General features: G+C 39.2%; 1 protein-coding gene across 4 annotated transcripts in view; it reads right to left on the reverse strand.

Annotated features, from left to right (window-relative positions):
- Positions 1-295: 295 nt before the first annotated feature.
- Positions 296-27,715, reverse strand: part of CAV1 (caveolin 1) — a 100,497-nt gene continuing 73,077 nt past the window's right edge. For all 4 annotated transcript variants that reach the window (XM_077265020.1, XM_077265017.1, XM_077265018.1 and 1 more), the window contains one exon: positions 296-2,152. In XM_077265020.1, the coding sequence (XP_077121135.1) occupies positions 1,811-2,152 (342 nt within the window). In that variant the 3' untranslated portion in view covers positions 296-1,810. The remainder of the gene's footprint in view (positions 2,153-27,715) is intronic.

Here is a 27,715-nt window from a genome sequence, read left to right on the forward strand (position 1 = left end):
AAATTAGGCACAAATGTACTCTCTCTTCTATCCTCCCCTTCCCCTCTATCCTCTCTTTCCCCAGAAAATGATTACATAATTTTTGCTAAATTTTGCAAAATGTTTAACTTTTTAAGCCAAAGAGGTACAAAGAAGGGTAAAGACAAAAGTGAAGATGAGTTTTTACTTTGCGCAAGATTGATGAACAGCTATTTTCAAGAATTTGGGGCAAAATCATTGGAACGAATTCCACAAGATAAAAAAAGAAACATGACTAAAAAAGAAACTGAAAATCTTGAATCGGGGTCAACGGGGCTGTCCTTGAAATGTTGTTTATAAGTTTGATTTTGTAGAAACTGATAGCCAACAAAATGAAAAGATAACAAGAATTTCTTTTAATGTGTAAAGTTCACATAGTCTTTAGAGTCAGCTGAAATAGAAGCAGCATACACCATGGAAAAGGCACTTTAATTCACTTTAATTCACTTTATCTGTAATATATATAGTATAAGAGCAGTACAACACACACATAACTGTTCCTAGTAGTAAGTCTTCAGTAGACAGATAAGGCGCAATATTCCACTTTCGGTGTATTAATAAAGGAAGCGCTTGGACTTGCTCTTTTTTACATATATCTACACTTACAGATGTATTTTACCCAGTTATGTGAATACATTTGTTTTACGTATATTATATTATTTAATGTTAATTTCACTTTATAATTCCAAATATGTGTTAAATTAGTAGGACATGTTACTGTATTGAATGTATCAATGAATTAACACAAATGACACGTCAGGAGGGTCCACCCTTGGGTTGATAAATCAAACCCAGTAGATGGCATATTATGGTTAGTACTACTATATATAAGGCAGATGGAGGCTTTAATTTGCAGCAGTTATTGCATAAATATTCTGCACCATGAAATCATTTTTCAGGTTAGATTTTACAGTGTATGATGGTCATAGCAAAATATACATTATTAGAAGTGGCATAGAATCTCACAATACAAAGTACATAATAAGTAGATATCCCAGGAAAAGACCGGTCGGGCAGTGCATGGATTGAAGAAGGAAAACTTTTTCATATATTTTGTTTTTAAAGCATATACTACATATTATCAGGTGATGTCATAGACGACCAAAATCATTGTCATTCACTACATAGCACACGTATGTTTTACAATATGTTAGATATCTCATATAGAATTTTTATTATGAAGCAAGAATAGTGTTTGTTAGCTTTGTTTCACATAGGCATCACAGGAGTGCTGTTAATCATTCTTATTAACATGTCAGTTATCCATTTTTTCGGTGGCACTGATAGATCGGTCACATAAAACCATGGAAGAATATTTCATTTAGTAAAAATGGCTTTGAGCCAGATCTTCTTTACAAAATTGCAACTCTAAACTAAGCACAGAAATCATAAAAATTGAGTATACTGAAATCAATAACAAAATATAGTTATTTACATGTGTTGGCTTAGTTTGCTTTACTTTTTCCAAAATCGCCTCAATGAAAAATCTACTAGTGTTACTCATCAACGCTGCAGAATATTGTTACCAAATAATACTTTTACCATCAGACAAACTCTTTTGTAACATTATCATGATTTAACATGTAAGCATATCATATAATATGTGTATAAAAGAAAACAAAAAAACTCATGGACGATAACACCTTCTTTAGACAAAATTCTTCTATATGGGTAGAAACTTGCCCAAGAGGACACATTTTAGTGACTTTTTGATTTTATGACAGTGCTCATAAAATATTGATTTTAAAACTTACACATAAATTCTGACTATCTGCACTTTGTTGAGTGTCACTTATATTTCTTTGCGTAGAGAAATTTGAATAAAGCTGAACATCTTGCCTATGGCTTCAAACAGTGGGTCAAAGAACGTGTGGATGCAGATGGAGTAGATTCGGCTGATGCATTGAATTTCGATCATGTAACTTTTTATGCATGGCACAACAGCCCAGATATGCAGGAATGACAGAATTGCAAAGTAAATGCCCCAGATTAGCGCCAATGGAATGCCCAAGATTGCAGACAGCAAGCGGTAAAACCAGTATTTCGTCACAGTGAAGGTGGTGAAGCTTGCCTTCCAGATGCCATCAAAGCTGTGTGTTCCCTCAGGTTCAGCAATCACATCTTCAAAATCAATCTAAATAATGAAAAAATAAAGTGTTAAATACTGAATACAATAAATAATCACAGTATTATGGCTTTCCAACAAATAATACTTTAATTTATGTGTTCTGCACGTTGGATTTCTCCAATGCTTTCCATGCATTCCAAAAATAAAGCAACTTTGCAAATAGCATTACCCAAACGTTTGCCACCATTTTGTGTCTACAGCTCTCATAAAGGGCTAAGGCCCAAATTATCATTTGCAAGTCACAGAAGTCATAAAAAATAGAGTATAATGACATCAATAACAAAATATAGCTATTTACATTTGTTGCCTTTTTTGCTATTGCTTTACTTTATTTTATCCTGTGCTATTCTCTCATATTTTGGGCTCCAGCTTTATAAAAATGGCACAATTTAAAAATTTTTGTGAAATGTCATAAAATGTTCTTTCAGCTGTCTTTAACCATTTGAGCAAACATTTGCATACTTTGTAAAATGATTGAAAAATTCCAGCTTTACATAAAATCACTCCAGGAGAAGACAGGAGTACATTTTTGACAAATGTTGCAACTTTTCAAAAACTCATAAATGATCAATCAGGCAAAAACATCTGGAAACCCTAAGCCCACCTACAATGTTGGACTAAAAACAAACAAACCAGGCAAACAGATATAAAGTCCAAAAAGACACAAATGGAAAAAAAAAAAAAAAAAAAGGCGCAAATGGTAAAAACAAAGAAAGGTACAAAACACCAAAAGCCTGATGAAAAAAATGTGCCTATGCAATAATGAGTTTGGCCCCATGTGTCTTGATGGCTCCATTTTACCGAGCTTCGTCTGCCTCTTTCCAATATATAGTAGAATAGAGGGCAGATGGAAGGAAGTAACGCATGACTGTAGGATCGGACTACACAATTTGTCTTTAGTCTTTATTGCAGAGTCACAAAGACCTGTCCAGGACCAGTGTAACCAACATGATGGAAAAAATCTAAACAACAATATCCCTATTGAGTTAAACAGCTGTTGCACATCGTTATTACTTTGCTTTAAGTCCACAAATTTATAAAAAAAATATTCCCGGTTGATTTATAAACTACCCTATAGTAATCAGAAAATTTCCATTTTCCATCAGAACTCTTAGTACAAGGTGTGGACATACCGAAATAAGCTTCCAATATTTATGTTATCATGTCTCCTAACTTCACCTTTTCTGCTATCCAACTTGATTCTAAGGTAAGATTACAATGACACTGGCTTAGATGACATAGACTTATAGAAGTAAGAGCCTCAATTCTTCCATGATAGTCAATATCTGATGAAAGGATTTGGGGCCATCCTGCAAAAATAACTTATTTTGTTCCGATGAGAGTGGTAATGAAGGAGCAAATATATTTAGTCTTCAACATCAGCTATAATGTCTTATAGTTATGTAATTTTAATTTCTCTAGAAAATATGTTAATGTGAAAGTTTGGTCCCAGCACCAGAAACACAAAGTAACATTTTCTTTTATCTTGACAGATGAGTAAATACTATATCCGTTGATAAAGTTAACACATACAAACTGGTCAGACTGAGTTCACATTTTTTCTCTAGTGAGAACTATTTCAAAGGTTACAGAATTGCCTATCAAATTATACAGCTAGAAAAATCATTAAATTCGTATTGCCATAATAATCTGCAAAGTTAGCTTCATCTGATATTAAATAAGTAAATCTATATCGCAAATAAAATTGCAAATAAGCCGCTGCTACACATGGGAACTACTTTTTCCAGCAAATGACTTTCCATCCAATTTTTTAGCTACATCTCTGATGGACCGCTCCAGAATTTACATATATATTTTCCTCCCATCAAATCCTTAGTTTGATAATATTTTTCATGATGAATTACAGAAATGAGTATCCCTCAGTTAGTTAACGAAGATGGTCTAAGGGCCTCACCTCAATCAGCGGAGGTAGTAAGTCATATGTAATCAGAATAAGACGACACATTTTGCCCATCAGCAATGCAAGGGATCTTAGTAAAATTATTTAAGTTTGATGGAGAAATGGAACAGTATAAAACAAGCTGCTATAATGGTTAAGGAAGCTGTCGTTTCCTCGGAATGACATCAAAGGGAATCTTAGATGAATTATTTCTCAGAATTGCTACTGATGTTTTATTAGTATGAAAGTTTTACATTTTTCAATTTATTAAAAAAAAAATCCTAATAACATTCAGACATGTCGGGCCATCCGAAAATGTCATCTGCATTTTAATATCCACTTAGTGGAGTGGAGTAAGTCAATTCCAAAAATAAATAAATTAAAAATTTATATTTACTTTAGTAGTAATTTACAAATTATTCAGTCAGCCCATCTGTGCTGAATATTTAATCACTATATGCCAGTTGTAAAAATGAGTTAAGGTTGAAGGTAAGGCAATTTTTGGGGGATTATGTCAGGTTGGCAATCAAATACAGTTACTCAAAAGACCACTTGAAACCTCATCTTATGAGTGATTATTTACTATATTCATAGAAAAGAATAAGAGCTAGTCTGCAGTACCCAGTAATAGTTACTTAGCAGTGTACTAAGCAGTGCTATTCCACTCAATCAATGGGGGTGCTAAGTGTTGGACCCCAATTGACCTTATATTGATGTCCTACCCTAAAAATAAGTCAATATAAAAGTAGTTGTTAACACCTTTAATGAATGATGCCTACACTGATCGCATTTGAGATGACATTGGGGATTCTCTGTAAAGACACCCTATGCTGAAAGCTTAGTTTAAATATTCGATTTTTAGATATACAGCACTGTGCAAAAATTTATGCAGATGTGTTAAGCAAGAATGCTGTCAAAAGTAGAATTTCCAATAGTTATCTTTACCAATCAACAAAATGCAAATTGAAAGAACAATTCAGAAACCTAAAACACATAAATATTTGGTGTGTCTGCACTCTACCTTCAAAGTAGCATCAATTCTTCTAAATACACTTGCACATAGGATTTGAAGGAACTTGGCATGGAGGTAGTGCTAAACAGCCAGGCAGATACTTTTCCATTATGCAATACCTTCAGGGTAGCATTGGATTAGCTCCAAATTTATTCTGCAGAAGAACAACAACCACATGCATACAGCCAACATAACTGAGAACTATATTCAGGGTAAAGAACAATGAGTCCCGGAAGTGATGAAATGGACTCCACAGGGCCATGACCTCAACATTAATAAGTCTGTGTGGGATTACATGAGGAGACAGAAGGCGCTAGCCTACATCCACAAAAGATCTGTGGTCAGTTCTCCAAGATGTTGGGAGCAACCTCCCTGCCGAGTTCCTTCAAAAACTGTGTACAAATGTAACTGGAAAAGGTGATACTTTTGATGCTCTTTTGAAAGAATAGGGCCATCACACCAAATATTGATTTGATTTAGATTTCTCTTCTCTGGATTCCTATTGAACTTTAACTAGAAAGGTAAAACTTAATATTTTCAAGGCTATATATAAAGAGGTTTTAAAGACCTTAATAGGCCAAAAGAAGGCAATGTGACAAGGTAAGAACCTGTTTTCAGTCATTATATCTGACACCCAGTGATTCCCCCCTGGTTTTTCTTTATTTGGTTGCAGTGAAGATGTACCATTTAAACATGTAACGACTGTCGCCAATCACCGGCCTCAGCTGGCTAGTGGCATAAAGCATTTAGGGGAGGAAATTGTTGTAGTTGTTACAGAACACCAGCACCGCAACCAAGTAAAAAAGGATTATTGGAGAGGAGAAGCAGAGTGGTGGCACTGGTATAGAGGGGATAAGTAGGCAAGTATTGGTTCTTTTGCATTTAGCCAAACTAATTTATGATTTTGGAATACCCTTTGAAGTGTTGTACAGCACTCTAGAACTTATGTTTTGCCTTAAATCCCTTCTGGAAAGAGTGACAAGAAATATGTCTGCTTAACAGAAAATTAATACATAAGATGTTTATTTTTCATTGACATTCTGCTGTTATAGCTCAATTCAATGTTCCTTAGTACACACATGACTGAGATAATAGCTATGGTACTACATGCATACACATGGGACACTGACATTTACCTTCAGCAGATACACATCCCAAAGCTTACTCCATTTCTAGCCAATAACTAGCAGTGCACAATAGTGCTGGGGTGTGCCTGTCTATATATGTTCACATCCATTATCACTGGGACACTGGGAACGCTGATCTGTCATTACAGGGGAAATCTAGTCAAAATATTCTTCAGATGTCATAGATTGCTATGAAGATGAGATTTGTGAAGTCTATGATCTCAGACCACCACTGTTTTCTAGAATAAAGACTTTTACAAAGAACTAACACAGACTTAATACACTGTATAGAGCAGGAGGATCTTACCAGATTGACATATAGTTTTGTAAAAAAAAGATTTAATATCACCTGTAAATTATTAATTCAAATCCATGCTATTTCTATGTTTAGGAGTCCAACGGGAGGTCCTAGTCTGTGCCTAATAGCCTCTTATTTATAACTGTCCATACAGACAGAAGTCAATCGCTAAGTTATAGCACACACTGGACCCCTAACCATAGAAAGTATGGATATAAATGTACAAATTACATATTACAAATTACAAATATTAAATCCTTTCCCTCAAAACTATACATTAATGTACCCAGCTACTCCTATCCTATAACATGCTGTGAGAGGTTCCTTTAAGGACTGGGATAACAAACCATAGACCCCAGGAATTTTTTGTTACAGTCCTGATACGTTACACAACTGTGTAAACTAAACATTTCTGTCCCTGTGATTATACATATTACCGAACATGACGACCCATACCCAGGAATTGTCTGAATCTGTGCAGCAAACAGTAGAAGACTTAGACAAAGTCATAACGGGAGCTGTTTGTTTGTCTTTTTTAAACAATTGTTGGCTGATGATGAAAGAAACTGTAAAGCTATGGCCCCTGTAACCAATGACTTCCTAGGTTTTTTGTTTAGATGTGCGCAAATGAGAGCTTTGTTGTTTCCTCCATATCTCATTTTCATTTTATTGTAAGCAGACATTAAAAAGAATTGGCAATGACCATCCTTCCTTCACATAAATCACTCAGCTGGAAGCATAGTTTATTAGAAAATACCAAGTAACTTCTCAGAGATGTTTCTCCTCATATAAGCCATTGACAGCAATAATTCTCCATAAGTACACTGCTCAAAAACATACAGGGAACACTAAAATACCACATCCTAGATATCACTGAATGAAATATTTCAGTTGCAAATCTTTATTCATTACGTAGTGGAATGTGTTGAGAACAATAAAACATAAAAATGATCAATGTAAATCAAAATGAATATCCCATGGAGGTCTGGATTTGGAATGACACTGCAAATCAAAGTAGTAAATCAAATTATATGCTAATCCAACTTCAGTGGAAATGCCTCAAGACAAGGAAATGATGTTCAGGTGTGTGTGTGTTGCCTCCATGTGCCTGTAAGACCTCCCTACAATGCCTGGGCATGCTCCTGATGAGGCGGCAGATGGTCTCCTGAGGGATCTCCAACCAGACCTGGACTAAACCATCCGCCAACTGCTGGACAATCTGTGGCGCAACGTGACGTTGGTGGCTGGTGCGAGACATGATGTCCCAGATGTGTTCAATCGGATTCAGGTCTGGGGAACGGGCAGGCCAGTCTATAGCTTCAATGCCTTCATCTTGCAGGAACTGCTGACACACTCCAGCTACCTGAGGTCTGGCATTGTCCTGCATTAGGAGGAACCCAGGGCCAACCGCACCAGCCTATGGTCTCACAAGGTCTAAGGATCTCCTCTCAGCAACTAATGGTCAGTCAGGCTACCTCTGGCGAGCACATGGAGGGCTGTGCTACTCTCCAAAAAATGTCACCCCACACCATTACTGACCCACTGCCAAAGCGGTCATGTTGAAGGATCTTGCAGGCAGCAGATCGCTCTCCACGGCGTCCCCAGACTCTTGTCACGTCTGTCACATGTGCTGGAGTGTGTCAGCAGTTCCTGCAAAATGAAGGCATTGAAGCTATGGACTGGCCCGCCCGTTCCCCAGACCTGAATCCGATTGAACAATCTGGGACATCATGTCTCGCACCATTCACTGTCACACTGCACTACAGACTGTCCAGGAGTTGGCAGATGCTTTAGTTCAGATCTGGGAGGAGATCCCTCAGCAGACCATCCGCCGCCTCATCAGGAGCATGTCCAGGCGTTTTAGGGAGGTCATACAGGCACGTGGAGGCCACACACACTTCTGAGCATAATTTCCTTGTCTTGAGGCATTTCCACTGAAGTTGGATCAACCTGTAACTTCATTTTCCACTTTGATTTTGAGCATCATTCCAACTACAGACCTCTGTGGGATATTAGTTGTGATTTACGTTGATCATTTTTAGGTTATATTGTTCTCAACACATTCCTCTATGTAATGAATAAAGATTTACAACTGGAATATTTCATTCAGTGATATCTAGGATGTGAGATTTTAGTGTTCCCTTTATTTTTTTGAGCAGTGTATATACATATATATACACACACATATATGTATATGTATCGGCTATCACATGCATACAATGTGATATACAATCCTTTTTAAGTGTTTTAAGATTTTATCAATTTCTAGTCTTCAAGAGCTTACAGCGAAGAGCAAAAGGGTAACAATGATTTGAACTTTTCACTTCCAGGCTCCATATCTCACCATCCACTTCTGCTTTGAACTTGAGACAGCCATCATTTTATAAACAATTATCTTGGCTATCTCATACATAAATTTGACTTGCAACTATTTAGCATATGATTAGTTATGCAGATTCTTATTATGTCGCTGCATTGTTACTGTTTTGCTCCTAAAGATCTACATTTTTAATTGTATTATTTTGTTAGTAAAGCCACCTTTGGCTTTCAACACTGCCTGTATCCGTCTGTGTATGTTCTCAATCAGATTCAAACATGTGTCAACCAAAATTTGATCTCGGGTCTCTTCTACACCTTACCAAAGTTGGTGCATACTGGTTGACGCACTTGGGTATGTATACAGTTTTTTCTTCAATTTCCCTCACAAGTGTTTGATTGGGTTTAGGTCTAGGGACTGTGGGGGCTATTCCAGCACCTCTAATTCATTGTCATTGACCCATTTCTTTGCCAGTATCAATGCATGCTTCATGTTGTTCTGCTGTTGGAACACTATATCGCCCTTTTCATCCAAAACCTTTGGCTGTGAAACAACCCCATATCATCAGACTTCCTCCACCAAACTTGACATTTCCTTCAATTTCTCAATCCTCTAGCCCCTTATTCCCTTGTTTTTTTAGACCCATTTTCACCTATGACAGCCTAATCTTTTGTCTTTTGTGTCATCGCTCCAAATCACCCTCTTCAAATCTTTAAATGTCAACTTTTCATACTTGTTTGCAAACTTAAATCAATGCTTCTTATGACAATATTGAAGTTCAGGCTTCCTTTTTTCGGCCACCATGCCACACTTGTGTAACATGCACCGCACAGTGCTTGCATAGTCCTCTATGATCTCACTATTATGAAGCATATGAACCACCTCCATGGCCATATTTGTCATGAAAGAACTGATAGACCTTGGGATGAGCCGACTTGTTGACTCCGATATTTTGCCTGAATGTCCACCTTTTGGCTTCTGAATGGAAGGACAGACTTCATTTCATATTCTTCCAAATCTCATGGCGATCACATAATGCAGTTTGGCAATTTTTTGGGCCAATAGACCTCTATTGATGAGCTGGATGATGCTGTTTCTCTTTTCTTGGGAAATGTTCTTCATGGCCTCGATTCACACCAATGACCTTTCACTTGGAAATCAACCTAATAATACAATGAGCTATTAGGGAATGTGAGAACAGGTTGTATTTTGTAGTATAGAGGAAGAAAAATATTTTTCCACCACCAGGAGCAAAACAATAAACAATGCAGCGACATGACAAGAATCTGCATAACTAATCATATGCTAAATAACTGCAAGTCAAATTTATGTATGAGATAGCCAAGATGACTGTCTATTAAAAATGATGGTAGTCTCACGATCAAAGCAATAGTGGATGGTGAGATATGGAGTCTGGAAGTCAAAAGTTCAAAACATTGTTACCCTTTTTACTATTCACTGTACAACGGTTACCCTCATTTGATGATGGTTCTGCTCTGCTTTCCTCTGAGTAAATATGAGTAGAAATATGTTGAACTAAGGTTATATTTACATTTGGAGAAGAACTACAATGACCCAAAAATGCAACATGCTGATACATGTTGGTTTGGTGAGATCATTAGCCTTGTCTTTTTTTACACAAGTATTTGTTGGACATGATTCTGTGAAAAATTGTGACTGCCGCAGTGCATGCATAAGACACAGTTCTTGAATGCTGTTTTCATGGCATTTTCTCATTTGAAATACATGGTGTACACAGCATCAAAAGTGTTTGTATGTGTGCGTGGTGGTGGGGAGAGATATAGAGATACTATTAATGGGCATAGCAACGCATCAATATTTATATTTTTCATTATTTTGTACAGTTTATGGTGCTACACTGGTTTCAGAGTGTGGAAAGTATTTCCCAGCATGGCACATGATGGGGACTATAACCCAAGCTACAGAAAATGACTTTTGCCATTGTTTACTGTAATGAGAACATTTATTAAATAAGTCGCAGGTTGAGTTAAAAAAGATGCTTAAGTGCAGAAAAGGGCAACAGCCCTTTATACATGATTTTTTTTTTTGCTAAATTCAATTTTTCTTTACCTTTTAATAGACTTTCAATTACTAACTTTATTTGGATTATTATTGTTTATTATTATTTATGTGAAGATAAAAAACATCTTTTCATCTGGAACAAACTGAGAGGTAGCCACCATTTTTCTGGTAGCACATTATGGCCAACTGGACAATTGCTCAGACACACAAAAGTGAACAGCTGCTCAACTTTCAATATAAATGTGAGACATGTAGATCAGGAGAGCAGACTGTCAGTCATTACATGTCTCACACTATCACCTTAAAATAAGCTCTGGAGGCAGATTCTCAGGGACATATTTACAACTCATACAGTACATATAAAAAAGTGGATTTCTCTGAAATAAGACATCGGATTGCAGATGTCAAAGTATAATTTTAATCAGCATCCTATGACCTACATCCCCATTTAGATGGTTCAGGAGGGCTGATTCTACTGACAGGATTCCTTATAAAGGGTATTCATGGCAAAATTCTGACAATGTATTCTGTATTTGATTCAACAATATTGCATATTATGGAAATATTAATAATAAGTGAAGACTTCTAGTGATGAAATCCTGAAGCTGTGCTCTAGTGAAATATTTCTTGTGTGTGTTTTATACTTTTTCATCTGGCCGTGGATCTGTTTCCAAACATGCGTTACAGTCAGTGCCACATCCTTTCATGTGCATTCCTTCACAGGAGCTAATGACAAGTGACAGATTATCTCTTTGTCTTAATGTGACTCCATCTGGTGTGTAAGCAGCACAGAACACCAGTATAGCTCTACCCTTCCCATAGTCACAGCTCAGAAAGGACTCTTCCATCCAATATTACTTCCCACTCACAGATCTGGCCTGAATGCTTAAAATAAATGCCGGGGCCTGGGAAAACTGTCAAAACACCTTAGCATCACGTTCAAATGTATTCAGTCCCGTACATCATAAATATTGTTTTACAAGAGCAGATGAAATGATATATGCATGTTTATATTATTTCTCATCTGTTCTATCTTAGTTTAGTCTTACAGCTCAGTACGTGGCAGATTAAAAGCCATCTGAAGTCTTCTCGTAGATTTCAAGGTTTGATGTAGATGTCATATTACACAAACATTCAAATAGGAACTGGATCAGAATTAATATGGAACAAAATCTTTCACTCCAAACTAGGACAAAGTTTATGCCATCCATCCACAGCGCTGCCATCCGGTGTACATAAAGCAGAGCTCTTGCTTATGACAACTAAATATTAGGATGTAGATGGCCACTAGTTTATTGTACGTCAAGTCCCTCAACTCGCGTGCGTTTGTCCTCCGCAATTCATTACTGTCATACAAGTCTCAGGAAATAATGAAAATAACGATAATCATAAACATAATCTACATGGCTGATGTTATGTAGGCATGCCCCCAACTGTACGTGGTAATGAAAATCAGCCATTATACTGCAGCCAGTGTTCTTGTATTCATTTTTTATATTTTGGCTAAAACAGACTGTCCCCATTGGGGCTCACAATCTACACTTATGTCCTTGGAATTTGGAAGGAAACTGGAGGAAATCGACACAAACATGTGGAGAACATAAAAACTCCTTGCAGATGTGGACCTTGGTGGGACTTGAACCAAGGACTCCAGCAAGGCACCAGTGCTAATCACTGAGCCAACATGACGCCCATCTACAGAATATTCCATGACTGTATGATGAACGGGGTCCCACCTCTGGGGGCCTACCTCATGCCATTTTGAATGGAGGGAGACATTTATGTAAAAAATGTGTGAAATTGGAAATATTCCAAGCTGTTATTTCTGGTGATTTTCGTCTTGGCTGATTTAGGAAGGGGAAAAAGAATTAACGGAAAAATCCACCATGAACAATCCATTTTCCTTGGAGTACGGACATCTGAGAGAACCCTCTCCCATCAAATACATTTAAGCTTGGCTGTGGATTTAGGAGAAAAAAAAGACAGCAAGGTCTACTGAGAAAAAGAAAAGAAAGTTATCCATTAGAGTTCGAGATTTGCTAGGCAGTGCCTAAAATGTTCCGGAATCACAGTTGTTCTGCCTGCAGTGGTGATTACATTTTATTTCTTGACTTTTTAAAAATTATCCTCAATTAGGCAATAGCTGATTATAAATGATCTTTTTCTCATTACATAAAAATCAACTCATGGATTTTATGAATACCGGTCAAAAGCAAAGGTTTTACTTGGAAGTAGCACTTAAAGATTGATGTATAAATCAATAATACACATGAAAATAAGCAACTTTGTAACATATATTAAATCTGCTTCTTTCTCCTCCAGAACTGATCTTTTATTCTTAAAATTCTCAATTCATAGGTATTCAGTGAATACAGATTTTCCCATTACTGAGATCGGAGATGACAATCGGTGGTCATAAAATTCTACGGAGAACTATAACTGTAATTTCAGGAGAACTTGAAGCATAATGTCCACATCTGTCTTCAGCTCCTCCCTCCTTATCCCTTTCCATAAAATCTTATGGGCACCAACTGCCATCTCCTGTCTGAAAAATGGGGAAATCTGTCTTCACTGAATATGGATTCCACATATTAACTTTGAATTGAGAGTGGGAGGAGAAATGAACAGATGATATATTACAAAGATGCTTATTTTCATATGCACTCCTGATTTCTGGAATAAAAATTAGAACAGCAGTCACTTTTGAGTAGATGGTTACCCATTGTTCCTATTTGTAACAATTGATGGGAGGTGAAGTACAATTTTCCAGTATCAACCAAATATTAAATACACTGTGTTCCAAATTATTATGCAAATAATATTTCCTCATATTTTCTCTAAATTACCTATCTGAATTGCAGTCATTGTTATTTTCCAGTCATCTACTATTCTAGTATAATTGCAATGTTTTGGAACAAACTGCCTATGAAAGCAGTATCTTTTTAAAAAAAATAAACACTCAAAATGCATGTTCCAAATTATTATGCACAGCAGAGTTTTCAACCTTTTCTTTTTTGAACAAAAAAATGGTCCATTGTGAAGTTATAAGCATTATCAGCTTATTACAAAATGAAATCAAACAGTTTTCAAGTGAAAACTTTATTCTAGGTGATGTTACATTTGCACATAGGACCCCTTGTTCGAAAGAAGCTTCTGAACTCTCTCGTCCATTGAATTTGTCAGTTTTTGGATGGTTTCTGCTTCAATTGTTTTGCATGTGGACAGAATACCCTCCCAGAGCTGTTGCATAGATGTGAACTGCCTCCCGCCATCATAGACACTCCTTTTGATGATGCTCCAGAGGTTCTCAATGGGGTTGAGGTCAGGGGAAGATGGTGGCCACACCATAAGTTTGTCCTTTTATGCCCATAGCAGCCAGAGATGCAGATGTGTTTTTTGCAGCATGAGACGGTGCATTATCATGCATGAAAATGATCTTGCTGCAGAAAGCACGGTTCTTCCTCTTGAACCATGGCAGGAAGTGTTGTTTTAGAAACTCCACATAGATTATGGAGTTCATCTTTACCCCTTCAGGGATCATAAAGGGGCCGTCAATCTCTCTCCCCATGATTCCAGCCCAAAACATTACTCCACCTCCTCCTTGTTGGCGCCTTAGCCGTGTTTTCATGGGGTGTCCATCAACCAGCCATCGAGCATTGCCCGGCACTCATCAGTGAACAAAACAGTTTGGAAGTCAGTCTTCATTTATCGTTTGTCCCACTGGAGCTGTTTCTGCTTGTGTGCAGTGGATAGAGGTGGTCGACAGGATGGCTTACGCACAGCTGCAAACCTCTGAAGGACCCTGCATCTTGTTGTTCTGGGGACATTGGAGGCACCAGCAGCTTCAAAAACTTGTCTGCTGCTATGACAAGGCATTTTTGCAGCTGCTCTTTTAACCTTACACAATTGCCTGTTGGAAAGAGTCCTCAATTTTTCCTTATTAGCACGCACACGTGTGTGCTGGGAATCAGCTACATACTTCTTAATTGTGCGATGATCACGATGAAGTGTCTTGGCAATGATGATTGTAGTCATGCCTTGACCTAAATACTCCACAATTTGTTGCTTCTCAGCAGCCGACACATCCTTTTTCTTTCCCATTTTGGCAAAAAATGTAGGCTGCTTAATAATGTGGAAGTCTTGCCTTTATTTGGACACACCTGCCAAACTAATTTGCACAGGTATCTGCAATTGCTTTCAGTGATACAAAGAGCCCTGACACACATCACCATCAATGAGTTTAAATGACAAACAAAAAAATTCTAACCTTATCACTCCTAAACTCTTTGTGCATAATAATTTGGAACACGGTGTATGTATCTGTAAAGTTGTTGATACATTTTTAACATACAGGTAACATAATCTAGCAATCTAAATAGGGCTGCATTTTTCCAAGCAATTGAGAGTTTACATAATTGGGTATTTACTGTTCTTCCAGATTAAACAATTTACTGTCAGGTTACCTTCTGCTGTTGAAACATTGCCCATGACCTGTAAGTGCCAAATTCACTCCTTATCATCTTCCATACAGAATGAAACACTTTCACCTTAAGCTGTGATTGGAATGTTCCTCCTTTCTGTTGTAGATTAGAAGTTTATCAGTAGACAAGCGCAGAAGAAAAATTCTTTCAATGTTTTCATAAATAATATTTTTCTTAGCAACAATGTGAAACGATATAAACTATTTCATAATGAAGAAGGTTTACTGAGATGGATCCGTAAAATAGCAGAGCCGAGTTTAACAGGTAAGCCGTCTGGAAATAACCAGTACAAGAGATTTCTGGGTCACAAGTATGGCCTTCAAAATGAGCCACAGAAATAAAAGAATAGGAAAATTCTGTAAATATGTCAGTTTGATGATTCGCAGATTTCCAAACGTATGTAACAGAACCATATGTTCACTATTTAGACCAATGGGGACCTCAAACATGGATGCCCATTTTAGCCTCTGTACTCTTAAAATAGTTAACTGTCTAGCGGCAAGGGTCTAAAAGTGGTGAAAAGAAGCTATACTTACCTCACCGATCCTATCCCTCCTGTTCCAGTGCTTACTGGTTACTTTTTAGCTCCATGTTTACTAACAGGAAGTGTCCGGAAACATCCACCCAGCCAATTACTAGCCACATTGGTGAACGACCTCTGTCAGTGATTGGCTGAGAGATTTTCTGTGATTTGCTGTCTGTCAAAATGGGAGATATAAGACTCCGGTAAGAATTAGAACAGGAGTCATGAGGGGGCAAAGGAGTTATCCAGGGCTATTATATTTTTTCTACTATGAGCCTAAAAACTAACAGGCAGGCAGCTGCTAAGAGAGGCAACTACCTGCCTGTCCTACCCGGCGGTCACCAACCTCTAATGCAGGCGAGTCAGCCTCTCCATGTCAAGAGACCAGCTCTTCTTCTGGACTTCTCGGTCAATGGAGCGTGACTGCCAATGTAATTTTGATTCACAGACGGCTCCCCGCTGCCTAACTGCAGGGAGCCAGCTGTCAATGAGCACGATGTCGGCAGTCACGTCCTGGCAACAAAGCAGAGCGGAAGACAAGCCACTGTTCTGTTGACAACTGCAAAAGCCGCTGAATCCTTCTGGTCCATAACTGCTCTGAGCCAGCATAGATTAGCGCCAGTCACAACAGGCAGAGTTAGCAAGTACCTGGCTGTTCGTAAAAAAAATTATATAGTCCTGGATAACCCCTTTAATGAAGTGAATGTTGTTTTTTTACTTTTTAAACCACATTGAGCCTATTGTTAAAAAATGTTTCCCTACTGTAAAACCTTTTAAAGGGAACCCGTCAGCAGGATTGTGCACAGTAACCACAGTCAATGTCAGGTCGGCGCCGTTATAATTAAAATGATACTGAATGATCATATGATAATGATAATTAAAATGGTTGATGAAATCCGTCTTGTTGTTGTTGCTTAATCTTTATTTTCAGTTTTGAGTTAATGATATGCTCATGCTCCGAGGCGGCCTGTGGGGGGGCTTCATGTGGTGCTCTGAGTAGGTATTCATCTGCATGGCTTCTGACAGATCACTGATACCTTGGTAATCTGCCCCCTAGTTTACATAATGAATCTTCAAAAAAAAAGTCTGATAGCTGATACTACACAGGCGCCGGTGGTGCCATCTTTTCTCCACTAAGATGGTGCTGCCGGCGTCTGCGCAGTAGCTGCTATCGGCGATCCCACAGCTGCTACTGCGCAGGCGCCAGCAGTGCCATCCTGCTAGAGAAAAAATAATTGCCTCCTCCAAGATGGCACTAGTGGTGCTTACACAGTAGCAACTATCGCCGACACCTGCTACTGCACTGAGGAAGACTCTTTTTTCTCTAGCAAGATGGCGCCGCCTGCGCAGTAGCAGGTGTGGGATCGCCGATAGCTGCTACTGCGCAGGCGTGGACAGCGCAATTTTCGAACTGATTGTTTTTAAATTTATGGATAACATGAAAGAAAAGGATTACATATACTTTATATCTGCGATCATGCTACAGTTAAGGTGCCACCGCTGGCATCTGTCTGCAGAAGGGGATTTTTTTTGAAAATTTATATGTACAATATTCATTATGCAAACTAGGGGGCAGGTCACTAAGGGATCAGTGACCTATCAGAAGCCATAGCACGAGCATATCATTAACTCAAAACTGAAAATAAAGATTACACAACAACTACAAGACGGATTTCATCAACCAGGGTATCATTGTAATCAGTATAACAGCGCCGACCTCACAATGTCAGTAGGTTACTGTGCACAATCCTGCTGACAGGTTCCCTTTATACAATATACAAACTGTGTTACTGGTTCACCTAATATACAAACTATCCCTTCTCTAGCCCCTTGTTTCACAATTTTGTTTTTAATACCTTTATTAAACCATAGATTAATTTCAGTAATGGATTAATTAAAATGGGTCACACTTCATAGGAAGTGGATCTATGCATTTCAGTGTAGTCAACGATGGGGTATATTACCTAAATGTATGCTAAAAGGTCCTCCCTAGGCAAACAATATGATGGGCCCATACAACTTTATGGATAAATTCACGTATAAGAAGTATCTCAGCACATGAAGTATGTCTAAGGCTGCCGGCACACTAGCAGTATTTGGTCAGTATTTTACATCAGTATCTGTAAGCCAAAACCAGGAGTGGGTGATAAATGCAGAAGTGGTGCACATGTTTCTATTATACTTTTCCTCTAATTGTTCCACTCCTGGTTTTGGCTTACAAATACTGATGTAAAATACTGACCAAATACTGCTAGTGTGACGGCAGCCTTACACTGATCTTTCTTTAGTAAGTTGTAGCAGGGGATGATCTTTAGTATTTGATACTTTTTACTACAATACATAACTCCCTTTACATACCCAAACATGTTAACTTACTATCTGATTATTTTTTTTGATAAGTTTCACTATGCCTTAAAGGGTTTCATATTTTTGCATGAAGTTAAAAGCTGCAATGTTAGCTCTGTTTCATGTAAAACTTTTTCCACCGAACTGTTTTTCATTACTAAATTTCCATAAACACATTATGCTACTTTCATTTTTTTCGCATAGTTTCTTTCCTATTGATTCAAGTTCCAACTGAAAACTCCAGTACACTTGCCTGCAGCTGCCTAACAACTGTTTGGGAAAACTCGACTCATATAGATGAAGCTCTGCCGAGAGTTGGAACAAGTAGGTGTAAGTGATCACAGCAAAAAAATGGAAACTGAGTCATTTTAAAAGAAAACTATGGCTGAAATATAGCTTGACATATATGAAAGAACTTCTACAAGCACACAAGAAAAATTCCTTCAAAGCAGTCTAAGCAAGATTGTATGAATAGAACGTGTAACACTAGCCATATCCATGCTTGAAAGTGGTGCGATTACATTATGCAAGAATTTAAGGGTTATTTCCATCTTATTTTCTTCTATTATTTGATCCTCCCCATTCATTGACTATGGGATTGCAAGATATAGCTTTGATACTGTACTCAGCTATCTGGGCAATCCCATAATCAATAAAAGGAGTGGTGTGAATTGCTCAATGGTGGACTTCATAGCATCGTTCTCAGGATTGGTGGGGTTTCCATTAGGGAGACTCATAGCGATCAGCAGATTATCTTTTACCTTCTAGTTATAATACCCTTATACAAAGATGGTCTTTAGCTAACAAAACACTTCACTTATTTCATTTAATTGTTCTGACTGGGAAGGTTTAAGTCTTAAGGCGGCCATAAGAATTAAATGAATTGTGGCCGAACACAATGATTTCGTCCGTCAAGACCGGGCAACCAATCTACTATGTGTACGATTATGATGCAAGCCATATAAATTTATTCTATAATTTTTATTTAGTACATACAGGCAACACAATTTAAGACCATATAAAAGAAGGAAACACCACAGGTAATGAGAAAAATAGGGGATAACTGCCAAAAATCATAATAAGTATCTTGCCAATTATGAAATAGTCTTTGTGTACTAGACAGGATATGGGTAACTGAAACCAGTGGTTTTTCAGAATAGTAAGGAAAACATAAAGATTAATCTAAGAGTAGGTATACTGAGTAACAAACAAGTGAAATATAATCGTGGTAACAGATAAAGTGCTCTGTAGTGATATATATATATATATATATATATATATATATATATATATATATATATATATATATATATATATATATATATATATAAAGCTGAATGTGTGTGTGTGTGTGTGTATGTGTATGTCCGGGATTGGCATCTGCTACAGCCACAAAATTTTGCACAGTCACACGTCTGGACCCCGAGAGTGTCATAGGCTATGTTGTGAGGCGAAATTTTAACCCCGCGCGTTCCAATTCACCAAACAATTTTGCCCCTATCTACATAATGGGAAAAAAGTGAAAGGAAAAGTGTTGGAGGCGAATTGACAGCTGCCAGATGTGAACAAGGGGGACTTAAAGGGACTCTGTCACCTGAATTTGGAGGGAACAATTTTCAGCCATAGGGGCGGGGTTTTCGGGTGTTTGATTCACCCTTTCCTTACTTGCTGGCTGCAATATTGGATTGAAGTTCATTCTCTGTCCTCCGTAGTACATGCCTGCACAAGGCAATCTTATTGTTCCCTCCAAATTCAGGTGACAGAGTCCCTTTAAAGAATGAAAGGGATGGCGCCAAAGAGTATATACCGTACAGTTGCTAAGGTGGGGCCCCGACATGGGATACTCACCACACACAGGGATATGAACACACACACAAAATGCGCCACACACTACCACGTGCTTGAACACATATATCACCCTCAGCACACATTTCACCACACATACAGCAACCTCGCCACATAAAAGTCAAAACACAAAAGTCACCGCTCAAAACTCGCCACGCGCAAAACTCGCCACATGCAAAACTCGCCACATGCAAAACTAGGCTCACGCAAAACTCGCCACACGTGCAAAACTCACGTCATGGAAAACTCGCCACACGCAAAGCTTGCACACGCAGAAAAATTGCCACATGCACAAAAGTTGCAACACATGCAAAAGTTGCCACACACAAAACTTGCACCTACTCAAAACGCACCACACACAAAACTCGCCACGCGCAAAACTCGCCATGCGCAAAACTTGCTGACACCAACTCGACACACAAAAAGTTGCTACACGCATATCGCCACACAAAACTCATCTCACAAAAGTCGCTACATGCATGTCACCACACGCAACTCAACACACACAACTTGACACATGAAACTCGCCCTAAAACACACACAAGTCTGGTATTATCCTTCAAAAATAAAAATCTACTATATAATTGTCTAAGGGTCACTTCCGTCTGTCTGTCTGTCTGTCACGGATATTCATTGGTCGCGGCCTCTGTCTGTCATGGAAATACAAGTCGCTGATTGGTCGTGGCAAAACGCCAATATACTACGTGGCTGTGCAATATACTACGTGACTGGGCAATATACTACGTGGGCTGTGCAATATACTACGTGACTGGGCAATATACTACGTGGCTGGGGAATATACTACGTGGCTGGGCAATATACGTCGCTGGGCAATATACTACGTCACTGGGCAATATACTACGTGGCTGGGCAATACACTACGTGACTGGGCAATATACTACGTGGACATACATATTCTAGAATACCCAATGCGTTAGAATCGGGCCACCATCTAGTCTGATTAATAAGCAGACAAACTACAAGAGCAACAAATGTACCATATAAGAAATATGGCAGCTGTCAGTCACATGACCTGTCTATTATGTGTATGTGTGAGCTAATATATACTGCCAGGGGGGAGGGCTTCCTGTTGGCTGGGGATTTATCAGGCTGGCAATTTAGCTTACAAATACTGAGGTAAAAATACTGTCCAAATAACGTGTGAACAAGGTCTAACACAGGGGAGATGACATACAGAAACATACTATATACAGGGGAGATGACACACAGGTATATACTATATACAGGAGCAGATGACACACAGGTATATAGTATATACAGGAGGAGATGACATACAGGTATATGCTATGTATAGGAGGAGATGACATACAGGTATATAATATATACAGGAGGAGATGACATACAGGTATATACTATATAAAAGAGGAGATGACACATAGGTATATAGAGGAGGAGATGACATACAGCAGGTATATATTATATACAGGGGAGATGACATACAAGTATATACTATATACAGGAGATGACATACAGGTATATACTATATATAGCAGGAGATGATATACAGGTATATACTATATACAGAAGAGATGACATACAGGTATATAACTATATACAGAAGAGATGACATACAGGTATATACTATATACAGGAGATGACACATAGGTTTATACAATATACAGTAGGAGATGACATACAGCAGGTATATACTATTTACAGGGGAGATGACATACAGGTATATACTATATACAGGGGAGATGACATACAGGTATATACTATATACAGGAGATGACATACAGGTGTATACTATATATAAGGGAGATGACAAACATGTATATACTGAGGGGAAAATGAGAGGTGTGAGGTGAAAATGAAAAGCTGTGAGTGCAAAATGAGAGGAGTGAGGGAAAATAGTGGAGTGATCAGAAAATGACAAATGTGAGATCGAAATGACAAGTGTTAGGGGGGAATGAGAGGAGTGAGGGGGAAAATAAAAGGAGTGAGGGGGAAAATAAGAGGAGTGAGGGGGAAAATGAGAGGTGTGAGGGAGAAAATGAGAGATGTGAGGGGGAAAATGAAAGATGTGAGGGGGAAAATGAGAGGCGTGAGGGGAAAATAAGAGAAGTGAGGAGCTATAACTAACCACAGATATTTACTATGCCCAGGCATCGCCGGGCTCTTCAGTTAGTATATATATATATAATAAATCACGCATTAGTAAAATATAATAAACAATTCATATAAACAATACCCAGAAAAATTCCAGTTGTTATGGCGAAGTGTTAGCAGGGTCCACACGCGTTTCGCAGGCAATGCTTTGTTCAGGGGTCATAAAAATTGTAGAATGATTTTATATGGCTTGCATTGTTTCTTTTCTTGGGGTTTCTGCTAATTATAATGCATATTAGCCCCCAGTTACATGAATTATTAGTTTAGGTGTATATGATTATCCCAACTCTTTCCTATATACATATATTGGGGGAAAGAAAGGTAAAAAATGATAGCACTTCAACATGACAGATCCTTTTGTTCTGGAAGATAAGCTGCGATTACAAGGAATTGACAGCAGCTTATTTCTCTCTCCCTATTGAGAACACAAGATTGCTCTGAAAAGCTGAGCCAGAATGTGTATGGGAGCAGGAGGAGTACATGGCCATGGAAAAAATAGTTTAACAGATAGTTATTTAAAGCCCTCCATATATGTTATGTCGATAATGGCGGGATCAGCTAACCATCTAATGTGTATTTTCGCACTGGGCAACTGATTGTTGGGGGAGTGAAGGATTCTGTATGATTTCGTGGCTGCCAATCCATGTTTTTCCTGACATAAGACACCGCCAGAGAAGTCTGACAGCAGCTTTATCATAGGTATCACAGGCACTCATGACTGAGCCAGTGCTCTTGTGTAAGGGAAAGTTGGCCAAGATGGCAGATATCCAATGTGTATGGGGAGCTTAAGATGTGTGGCTAAATGTTGTGGAAACTGACACAGCCTGCCAATGTAGAAATCCTACAATAACAGAGGGTATAGGGAGCATAAATCAAATGCTAAGTACAGATAAAGAAATATGTTGTTAGAAATATGTCAATATTCTGCAGAATGATTGCATTAGCTCATGATACTTTCTTTATATTACGCATACTTATTTCAAAAGTAATGATATGTATCAGATCATAAAAAAACAAAGAAAGATCTATAGAATTGTCTGGAAGCATAATCATTTCTCACGCTGAGGATCTCAGTGCCACGTAGCTGTGAGCAATTTGAAACTTTTGGGAAAGCTTTCTTCAGTATTGTGGAAAACCTGATTCATGGCATGAGTTGTTTAATTGGGAGCTTTCTAAATGCATTTATTTCCTATGTTATCCCCTCTGTGATATCATCATGCAGGCATGTTGTTAAGCTAAGCATAGAAAGAAAGCAATAAGCATTCTGCCACTGGATAGAATCAATGGGATTGGTTGATGGCTCCATTCGCGCACACATCTCCAAGAGCATCTTCTGCAACATTTCCAAATAGGCAGTTAAAGTTATACAAGTTAAACATTGATCAGCATTCAACAGGCTTTATATATATATACATATACACTCACCGGCCACTTTATTAGGTACACCATGCTAGTAACGGGTTGGACCCCCTTTTGCCTTCAGAACTGCCTCAATTCTTCGTGGCATAGATTCAACAAGGTGCTGGAAGCATTCCTCAGAGATTTTGGTCCATATTGACATGATGGCATCACACAGTTGCCGCAGATTTGTCGGCTGCACATCCCAAAGATGCTCCATACAAGGCAGGATGGATCCATGCTTTCATGTTGTTTACGCCAAATTCTGACCCTACCATCCGAATGTCGCAGCAGAAATCGAGACTCATCAGACCAAGCAACGTTTTTCCAATCTTCTACTGTCCAATTTCGATGAGCTTGTACAAATTGTAGCCTCAGTTTCATGTTCTTAGCTGAAAGGAGTGGTACCCGGTGTGGTCTTCTGCTGCTGTAGCCCATCTGCCTCAAAGTTCGACGCACTGTGCGTTCAGAGATGCTCTTAGGCCTACCTTGGTTGTAACGGGTGGCGATTTGAGTCACTGTTGCCTTTCTATCAGCTCGAACCAGTCTGCCCATTCTCCTCTGACCTCTGGCATCAACAAGGCATTTCCGCCCACAGAACTGCCGCTCACTGGATTTTTTTTCTTTTTCGGACCATTCTCTGTAAACCCTAGAGATGGTTGTGCGTGAAAATCCCAGTAGATCAGCAGTTTCTGAAATACTCAGACCAGCCCTTCTGGCACCAACAACCATGCCACGTTCAAAGGCACTCAAATCACCTTTCTTCCCCATACTGATGCTCGGTTTGAACTGCAGGAGATTGTCTTGACCATGTCTACATGCCTAAATGCACTGAGTTGCCGCCATGTGATTGGCTGATTAGAAATTAAGTGTTAACAAGAAGTTGGACAGGTGTACCTAATTGAGGCAGTTCTGAAGGCAAAAGGGGGTCCAACCCGTTACTAGCATGGTGTACCTAATAAAGTGGCCGGTGAGTGTATGTATGTATATATATATATATATATATATATATATATATATATATATATATATATATATATATATATATGTCTTAATTAGGCTGATGTTAAGGGAAGGAGAGTTCCTAAGAACCCTCATATGTGACTATCAGGGCAGGTGCATATTTGCTGTCCGAGTGCAATCCGACAATACATTTGCTTATATGTTGCCATTAATTCCGTAACGCTTTACAGACACCATCATCCCTGTCCCCATTGCAATGGGCCCACAACCTAAATTCCCTATCAGTATGTCTTTGGACACTGGATGCTTGGATATTCTAAGGGGAAGGAACAATGAGATAAATGCTAATAATGATACAATTTACCGGAGAGAAATAGTGACCAAATGACACTTGTTACATTGCACTTATCCCACTCTTTAAAGGAACCTGTCATGCAAAACTAAACGCTATAAACCTGCAGGTACGGAGTTAATCTGCAGGCTAATACCATTCTGAAGCTGCCCGGCGTCGGCACTGAGAGCCCCGCTGCCGAGAGGAATGAACTTTATTCCTCCCGGTAACCTCAGGCTGTCAGCAAGCGGTGGCAGTAACCGTGCCTCTGGCACTGACTGACAGCCAGCTCTAATGCATTTATATATATTTTTTTTGATACAGACCATTGATTACACTTGTTTTTTGTGCCAATGAATTTCAGCTTGGGGCAGTTGGCAGATGTGGAATTTGACAAGAGAACGGCCGAGTGGGAAGCTGACAATACAGAATCCGGGCCCATTGTCCGGGGCACAGGCATGTTTACTTATTTGGCAAATATTTCCCCTCAATGTCACACTTGTGTAACAGCTCACTTGGAAAGAATGCAGCTAATGAACAAGACAATCTGTATAGCTGCTACTATTTGCCTGTAAATTAGAACAGATGTATCAGTTCCCTGCTAGATACCAGTGTGCTAAGTGACTTTACCTCCACTGCTGTCTGCATGGAGGTGCAATACTTGTTAATGACTCGAGGAGTTCTCTCTCAGATACTGGTGGTCTGTAAGACCAATGCACACACAGCAGCTTATTTATTTTATTCACTTGTGCCATTAATTCCACAGCACTTTACAGACATTATCGTTCCTGTCCCCATTGGGGCTCACAATCTAACCTCCCGATCAGTTTGACTCTGCAGTGTGGGAGAAACTGGAGGAAACCCACATGAACACGGGGAGAACATACGAGCTCCTTGCAGATGTTGTCTTTGGTGGGATTTGAACCCAGGACCCCAGTGCTGCAAGTCTACAGTGTTAACCACTGAGCCACCATGATGCTATTTTCTGATAATTATAGCGGAAGTTTCTACCAGGCCAACTAGCAGACAGCCATCTTCCAATACCATACTGGCCACCGCTCTGGAGCCTAAGGACAGGATGACACAAAAAGGCGAAGGTAGCGGCAGGCCCCCATCCCTACAGCGCCTCTTCTCTCACCAAGCGACGTAGTGTTACCCTGCAGTTACCATACTGCACTACGGACAGTGAACAAATTGCTGGAATGTCATCTATTATTTGACTATTCTTACCCCATTCGATCCTTTAAGAGTAACTGTTGTTCTAATTTTATTTCATAAATTAATAGTAGACATGAAAGTAAGACACTTTGTAATATATTTGATCAGAGAAATCTGCTTCTTTCTCCTCCAGGACTGATCATTCATTTAAAAAATTCTCAATTTATGTGCAAAAATCTGTATTCAGTGAAGACAGATTGTTTCATTACTGAGATCAGAGATGGCGGTTCCTACTGATAAGATTCTATGTATAGGGAGGAGAAGTAGAAGAGAGGAGCTACAGGCAGAGACCTCCTTCCTCCTATCCCTCTTTTTACATATAGGCTTATCAGTAGTGACTGCCATCTCCTGTCTTCACCAAATGCAGATTTTACCTCAGAATTGAGAATTTTGAGAATGACTGATCAGTCCTGACAGAGAAAGAAGCAAATTTCTCTGATTAGGAATATTATAAAGTTCCTTATTTTCACGTATGGTATTGATTTATGATATAAAAATTATACAAGTGCTTACTCTTTAACGTTTACTCTTGAGGCTAGACATCGGAAATTGGGGAGAAAGGCTCTGTGGTGTTTCTAGGCAAGAGGGGTAACAAGCAAGAAGAGGAAGCAAAAACCCGGTCCAAACCTCCATGTATCGCAGCAGGCCTGGAGCTCATCTAGTGACACCCGAGTGGCATGACTATCCGTGTATGGACCATTACGTCCCTGAGGCGCCTATACGAAACTCCAGCGACATAACTGTCCACACATAGACAACTGCAATACACAGACTGACATTCAGCCATGATCCACACGTGGCACCAGTATTGGCTTCCTGCTAACGAATGCCAGCAGTGAACGGCAACCAACTTCATATGGCTTTAGCGGCTATGCTATGCTGGGGATGCCAGCTCGTCCCTCTATCATTACGCATGGAGAGCCAAGGGCCACAGTACTATGGAGGCCATGACTAAGCATTACTAATCGCTGTAGACCCATAGAGGAGGGACACAGTGTGGATATACGGTGGGATACACTGCAGCCTTCACAAGAAGTATACATCACGCATCCTAGTGCCATACGGTATATATCCCATAGCGCAAAATACCTCACTGAGTGTAAAAACACAGAAGAGGTCGAAGAGTATTTTAAAACAACCATATAAAGTTTATTAATTTATCACATAAAAACCTGTATCAATTCAGAGTAGCACTACCAATGAAGGAACAATGGGAAATAATGAACCAGAGTAAGGCTAGGTTCCCATTGCGTTAGGGCAATCCGTTTAGCGCTAAGCGCTAGCAGATTGTGCTAATGCAATGTCTTTTAAGGGGTCGCGTTGAACGTCTCCGCTAGCGCAGATTCCCAATCTGCGAGAGCGGGGAACGGACCTCGGGCGCGCCGCGGACGCTGCAAGCAGCGTCCGAGGCGCGCTACAAAAGAACGGCACATCGCTGGCGCGTGCCGAAAATGACACACGCTAGCAATGCGCTTTAACATTGCTGGCAATGGGAGCGCTAACGGACGCGTTGCACGGCGTTAATTTCGCCGTGCAACGCTGTCCGTTAGCGCTCACCCATTAACGCAATGGGAACCTAGCCTTAGGCTGGGGTGTAGTATTAAATCCAAATAGCTGTTATGCAGAAAAGGAGCTAA

This window comes from Ranitomeya variabilis, chromosome 5 (assembly GCF_051348905.1).
Source record: "Ranitomeya variabilis isolate aRanVar5 chromosome 5, aRanVar5.hap1, whole genome shotgun sequence".
Taxonomy (NCBI): domain Eukaryota; kingdom Metazoa; phylum Chordata; class Amphibia; order Anura; family Dendrobatidae; genus Ranitomeya; species Ranitomeya variabilis.